The sequence below is a fragment of the Caloenas nicobarica genome, chromosome 1 (genome assembly GCF_036013445.1).
Source record: "Caloenas nicobarica isolate bCalNic1 chromosome 1, bCalNic1.hap1, whole genome shotgun sequence".
NCBI lineage: Eukaryota > Metazoa > Chordata > Aves > Columbiformes > Columbidae > Caloenas > Caloenas nicobarica.
The window spans coordinates 49,735,829-49,742,812 of record NC_088245.1 but is presented as its reverse complement, the minus strand read 5'-3'; the positions used below and the strand labels follow the sequence as shown (position 1 = coordinate 49,742,812).

The 6,984-nt window shown below is 37.3% G+C and overlaps 1 protein-coding gene across 1 annotated transcript in view; it reads right to left on the bottom strand.

Annotated features, from left to right (window-relative positions):
• Positions 1–5,226: 5,226 nt before the first annotated feature.
• POC1B (POC1 centriolar protein B) overlaps positions 5,227–6,984 on the bottom strand; it is a 53,289-nt gene continuing 51,531 nt past the window's right edge. The window contains exon 12 of the mRNA XM_065630476.1: positions 5,227–6,242. Within this exon, the coding sequence (XP_065486548.1) occupies positions 6,138–6,242 (105 nt within the window). The 3' untranslated portion in view covers positions 5,227–6,137. The remainder of the gene's footprint in view (positions 6,243–6,984) is intronic.

Below are 6,984 nucleotides of genomic sequence, written 5' to 3'. Positions count from 1 at the left end.
CATCTTAAATGCTTCTTTTTGAGATGTGCGAGATTAAAGGCAGCATGAAGCAGCAAGACCCTTTGCATGTGCCTCACCTGGATCTTTCTTCGAAGAAATCAGAGAAAGGATTTTACTGCTTTGACCTTCCCTAACTTCTGTCTTTATGACACTTGTTCCTGAAGTTCAAATAAACAGCAGACTGCTGCAAACATGCTTTGCTTATCAATCTTATAAATCTTCTTCTGAATCATACGAGAGAATTGACGTTTGATACAGGTGTTGCAATAAGCGCTGTGAGCCTTTGGCTTCCACTGCGGCCAGAAAGGGGTCCAGTGACACCCTCCAGCACAGAGACTGGCAGTTCCTGCTACTTTCTCTTTGTCCTAATGTTTTATCTCTCTAAAAGGAGCAGAGATGTCCTCTGGAGACTAGGGGGAGGAAAAAAACTCGAGACAGAGGTATTATTTCATTACAACACAAAGCACAAAAGGATGAAAAAGATAGCTAATAGTTGTCTTTTCTTCTTCTCTTCTGGCAATTGCTTCCTCTTTAGCAGCTTTGAAGAGAAGTTGGGTCCCTCTGTTTTATCTAGGTCTCCAAGGGCGCAGGACTTAAAGGGACTTAGAAACCTAACAACGACTACCCTGAGTTGCAGAATTCTTTTTTTTTAGATGGTATCAATACCCTCAGCATTCCTCAGCCCACTCCTGCCTCTGCGAGTGCACTGAGCCCCCTTGATGTCCAAGTCCCCCTATAGGCGTGTGAAAATGGTGTGACCCCTATCGCCAGCAGACTCAGTACCCCCGTTAATGCCAAAGCTCCTGTGGGATTCCTAAACTAGATGTTCCTGCACCGGTTTAGACCATTGCTCCTTCCCAGACAGCCAAATTTTACATTCAGCTCTCTTCAGGTGAGGGAGAGGGACTTTTGAAGGATGAGGTCAGGTTGGGCACATAGTTCCAAACTGGAGTCCCTGCTACAAGTAGCCTAGAAATTCTCAGAAACCTTTGGAATTAAACTATCAAACAGCAGCTTTTCTGATCCTGACACACGCAGATTTTTTTTTCCTTTTTTTTAAAAATTAATTTTTGCTTCTGAAGACAGGGAAAATCAAGGGAGGCAAGGTGAAGAGCTTAATCTGATTGTGTAGTTTCGTGGCAGGAAATGTGTTAGTGAAAAGAAGCAGTTTTTCTTCTTTAAGTTGCATTTACAAATACACTGGTGGTACCTTGTCTAGAACTGCTGACTCTCTTACAAGATAAACATTTTTGAACAGAAGACATCTTTTGTCTTCTGTAAGATTCGCCTGTGCTCACCAGGAAAATTCTTCAACACCAATAAATAAAGGCCTTACTTTCATATTATTACAACATTTAAATGCAAGTACAATAGTAAGTTATAAATATGCTCTGTAACAGGTAATAAATGCAGCTTACCACTCACCGACTAGTTTAGAAACTCTATTTTTTTTCTGCTAGATTTAAAATTTCTGGCGAAATTGGTTGAGGAGTGCACTCAGCACATCTTGTTAGCTGAGTCAATTGAAATTGCACCTGTTCCTGGATGCAAGTCACAACAAATGCAAACCATATACAATGTAAAGAAAAGGACTTGTGTGCACTTTTTCCAATTAACATCTGCCTTTTGGCAAGTCATTAACCTATTTTCTCACAAAGGAACGGCTTCAATTGTATTATGCATCCGAAGCGTGCAAAAGTCCCTGAGGGGGCACTCTGACAAAAACATACTGTTCCTGGATCCAATGTGAACATACATATTCATTAATTGTTTGGAGCAAAGAGTACAGAATTTCTGATTTTTACAAGCCTTACAAGGCAAACAGGTTACATAAAGCTGTGTCCTTGGAAATACATTCAGATCCTGGCTACCCTTATTCAGTAGAAAATGCAAGAGTGGGTTTTGTGCTGTGATATGGCAATGAAAATAATTCAGCGACGTTGTAATAAGACTTTTAGGAAGAAAAAGAGAAAACATGTTTACCCTAAAAATAGTACAGGACATTTATTTAAAGAAATGTTAACAAATAAAGGCAGGAATTTGTATTTCTCAAATCTCCCATGCTACAGGGACCTGTTCAGGCCATCCTAAAAAGGTGAGAAGAACCTATTCTACAACTATTTCTGCAGCTAGAAGATTAGTTTAATCAGAATTTAAACCTACAGTTAAGTTTCTCATTTTAAAGATGATGATAATGAAACTGAGTTATTATCTTACACACATAAAAGCAAGAAAAAACAATCCCCCAAAGACAGGGAAGTTGTCCAGATACATTTGCCTCCAGGAACTGGTTTTCTAAAACTGTAAGTTTATAAAAAATGTGTCAGCTATAGTAAAAAGTAAATATTGAAGACTTTTTGGAGAATGTAGTGATGTGTTTAATAAACAAAAAACCAAATAAAGAAAACCCAAACCAAAACAACCTCCCCCCCCCAAAAAAAAAAGAAAACCCCGAGTACTGTTTGAGTTGTCAGGTTGGTCCATAAAGCACACTGGGTTATTGGCATAAACTAATACCTGAGCCTGATTTTGCCCTGGTATTTAATTAGCTATATGTTCAGATCAAAAGAAAAAGTGACGCACCTTAAGGTTTGATGTTGCAACATTTAACCATTTGTTGTCTGCTCCCATGGTGATAAATTAGGAACCTCTAAATGTGCTCCCAAAGGAAGTGCATATTGCCATCCAAAATTAAAAACTGACAAAAATACCTTTATTGCCTCAACATCATGCTTTATGTAATGCTTGAGATAAAAAAAATCATTAAAATTAACATCTAAACTTTGATGGGAATTACAAATTACAAAAATATGCTGGAGCACATCCAAACAAGAGCAACAAAGCTGGTGAAGGGTCTGGAGCACATGTCCTTTGAGGAGCATCTGAAGGAACTGGGGTTGTTCAGCCTGGAGAAAAGGAGGCTGAGGGGAGACCTTATCACTCTCTACAACTACCTGAAAGGAGGTTGTAGCATGGAGGGTGTTGGTCTCTTCTCCCAAGTGATAGGACAAGAGGAAATGGCCGCAAGTTGCACCAGAGGAGGTTTAGATTGGATATTAGGAAAAAATTTCTCCACAGAAAGTGTTGTCAGGCATTGGAACAGGCTGCCCAGGGAAGTGGAGGAATCACCATCCCTGGAGGGGTTTAAAAGGTGTGTAGACATGGCACTTAGGGACATGGTTTAGGGGTGGACTTGGCAGTGTTAGGTTTATGGTTTACTCGATTTTAAGGGTCTTTTCCAACCTAAATGATTCTGTGAAATAAGATATAAGACACAGTACTAACTGACAGCATTTCTTTCAGCTGGGAAGAGCACCTCTGTTTGGAAATGGCTGTAGAAGCACATACAATGAGTTATTGGGCTACTGCCTAACACTTTGAAGTTTCAGGAATTAGTAGTTGGGTTCCTCCAGCGACAGTGTCCCAGCGACACCAGAAGAGGTTATTCCTGCTGCCACCTTCTCTCTCTCCCTCACAGACCTCGGGGATCTACTGCCTGTCATTCAGACATGGGTGTTACTGTTGTTAATAAGTAATTGATGCATTTTTGCCATAGCTGGCCTGGATGCTGGAAGCAGTCTTTCTCCAACAGGACAGCCTATTTACATTTGCTATCAGAAGGATAACTTAGCTCGAGGAAAGCTCGACTGCATCAGGTACGTGGTTCAGCTTCTTTAGAACACGTATGGATTTTCAACACTTCACCACAGTCTGCAATACCAATATACTTTTCATAATCATTTAACGACCTGTGCAACTATTTTTTCACATGGTGCAGAAGCACAACTAAGGCTAAACATCTCTACCTCTGTAAGATAATTGAAATCAGTCAAGTTACCAGTTATTTGCCAGAGCACAAACCTTAGAGTAAGCGCAACTAAGAGTTTAAGCAGCCTCTTCAAGTACTTTTAAAGGAAGTTTTTCTGTTCCATAGCTTTATTTGAAAGTATATGGATCAAGAGAATGAGATAACTAACCCACATCAAAGTTCCTTTAAACAAAACACCATGTGAACTGGTTGTGGTTGTGTTTTAGGAGAGCCATCACGGCTTGAAAAAAAAAAACCCACAACCTCCATCCTTTCCTCAAAAAAAATCTTGAGTTATACAGACATCCCAAATGTCATGCATGTTGAGTTTCAATATCAACAGGCCACCTGACAGAATGGAAAGAACACATCGTAACTTGGAAATGTTATTTTACCAGATTTACAAACAACAGAGGAATAAACTGGATTAAGTAGTGAATGCTCCAGGTCATAGGTACTGAAAAGGAAGAAGGATTAGCAATAGGAGCTAAGGCAAACAGGAAAAATTCAGCAGACTTGTTATTAAAAAATACAGAAGTAAAACAAAATTGCAAACCTTTTTGATACATAATCCTGAAAAGCTTAAGAAAAAAAAATCTACAGATTTAAAGCACATATATATTCCAATCAGAGAAAAGAAGAAATAAGCAAAAGTTTTAAATAGCTATATGGTTTTGTGTCTTCTAATGAAGCAAAGAAAAGGCAAAGACCACAAGAGCATTTGCAAATGCGTACAGGAAAGTACATCTGACCTAAAAGGCAGCATTTATGTAACTAAGAATTATATAGCATTATAAACAATTGCATAATCAAAGGTCAGGCTGTATATATTGGAATATGCTGGACCATCCTTCCACAAAAAAATCTTTGGCTAGGATGTTGCATAGAAGTAGTTGCATCTAAAGACACTGCTTCTTTGTGATAAACAGTACTACTTAAGACAGAGCTGAAAATACGTGGTACTTGCTGGTAAAATGAGGGGATATCTGGCTATGTGAAGGTGATCACTATGAAAGAAAGTTCTAAAAGAAAATTTGACTGCTCATTGCTTTGACTCGAACTGCAATAGTATTTGCACAGTGAGCTTCTGTACTTAAGCTGAACTCTCTTGATGTTAACAAGGTTCAGCCTGGGAAATGGTCTTTATCTGTATACAGTCAGTTGCAGAACTGGATTAAGATGCTCCCCCCATTTCAAGTCTCCTGTTTTTCAACAAACAAAATGTGAAGTTGCAGAAGTGCATGACTACCAAGTTTCGATTTGTGGATTTACAACAGGTGTTCTGCAATTGCCATTTAAAAAATAGTAGGTAGACTTAAGGAAGCATAGATGTTTTCTATTAAAAAAAACCCAAGAACTCCAATCATTTTGCTAAAAATTGCATTTTTATTAAAAATAAAACCATAATCATCATACATTGCAAAGTCTTTCCTCTTTCATGGCTTCATTCATAACGCGTTAACTGATGGGGGACATTCATAGCATGCAAAGCTTGAGCACCTGTGGAAGTCTTTGGAGAATGAGAACTTTTGTACTTAGGATATAGATTTCGCATCATTTTATGTTTGGTTCAAATACATTCTTCAGAAGAATGAAGCTGATTTTTATTTTACTAAATATGAAAACTGAATTTTGATGGGGATGAGATAAGCAGAAGTGCTCAACTGCATCAGTCTGGCAGCTGAATTCACACACATGCAATTACAATTTCAAAGTTTAAGTCACTTCATGTTTGTAGCTTAAAGTTTTTACACTACATCTTCTTGCAATCATCACTAATATATTTAGAAGATAAGAGTAACCGTTGCTACTGTTTTGTGAAATATTCAAGAGCATGTAAGGGACAAAGAAAACCTCTGGCATTCCTGGAGTTAGGGCTAATTAGGCATCATATAATTTAGATGCTTGAGTAATGTGGCCTGAACACGTAGAGCATTTTTTTCACAGTCCTTACCTGAGTTAAAAAACCTGCATAGTACACTTTCAAAATAATTGCTATTCATCTAAAAATACATAGTTTGTTGCTTGGTCATATCTAAAGATCTCATTAGGTTGAAACAAGAGTCCTGTACTGTTCAGTGGGAATGATTTTAGAAAATATCAGTTTTGGCTAGGCTGCACTTCCTTAAATACAGAGCCAGACTATCTGCTTGCTAACAATGTTTAAAATTTGTTGTGTATTTTTTTTCTTCACTTGTTATTACATTGACTTGCTAGAAAAGGACGATTTTTTTTTTTTTTTGCTTATAGCAAAATCCAATGAAGTAACCTTTATTATTTCCTTGTGAATATATGAAACATATGAATCAATACAGTTTGATTTCATCTTTTATTCTTCCTGTCTTCCCTGAAGTAACATTTGTTGCTGATTTTCTAAGCATTCTTTCAATTTATCTTCAGTCAAAGTCAGACGTTGTTCCAGGATTGAAATAGTCTGCATGAAAAGGACAGTAATTTAAATTTATTTTTATACTACTCACAGAGTACTATAAAAGTGTGCAACATAGTAACATAAGAAAAAACATTTTAACTCAACAGGAAAAAATATCCAAAGACGGCTTTTCCTTAGCTATTCCCCTATTTACAACTGTATTTAAAAATAATGGCTTTGTATCTGCGGAGATTGTCTAAAGGTTTAAAACTGTTTTCACAAAATATTTTCTCTAAGAGAGTGAAGTATATATGTGCATACGCAAATGACTTTGGAATACTATGCAAAATTTGCATCCAAATTTCAATAGAAAAACAGCCATCACTGGGGACCCCAAATGATGTCTTCCAAAAAAACCTAAAAGAAACTTATAAGGCATCCTCAAAAAAAAGGAAGTGAGAAAAAAAATGTACCATTAAAGGCATTCTCCCAGAGATTACCTTCATCAGTAAAAGTAGGTTTCTGGACACAGTGTGGCAGTTTCTTTTTAATCCAATTTACTACACAAATCATTTTCAACTGATAACTTGACTCCATACTTCTCAAAACTTATTTCTTCAGTTAACATATATATTGCAAAAGAATGCAGAAAAAAAACCAATCAACCAACCAATGCTCAGCCACTCCCTTTTGATTTGGTTTCATGTTAATATATCACAGACTCCAGAGTAGTATCTTAAAACATAGGTTGGCTAAATCTGGATTACTAAAAAGCGTTGAGCATTTGCAAACAAGTGACTCAGAG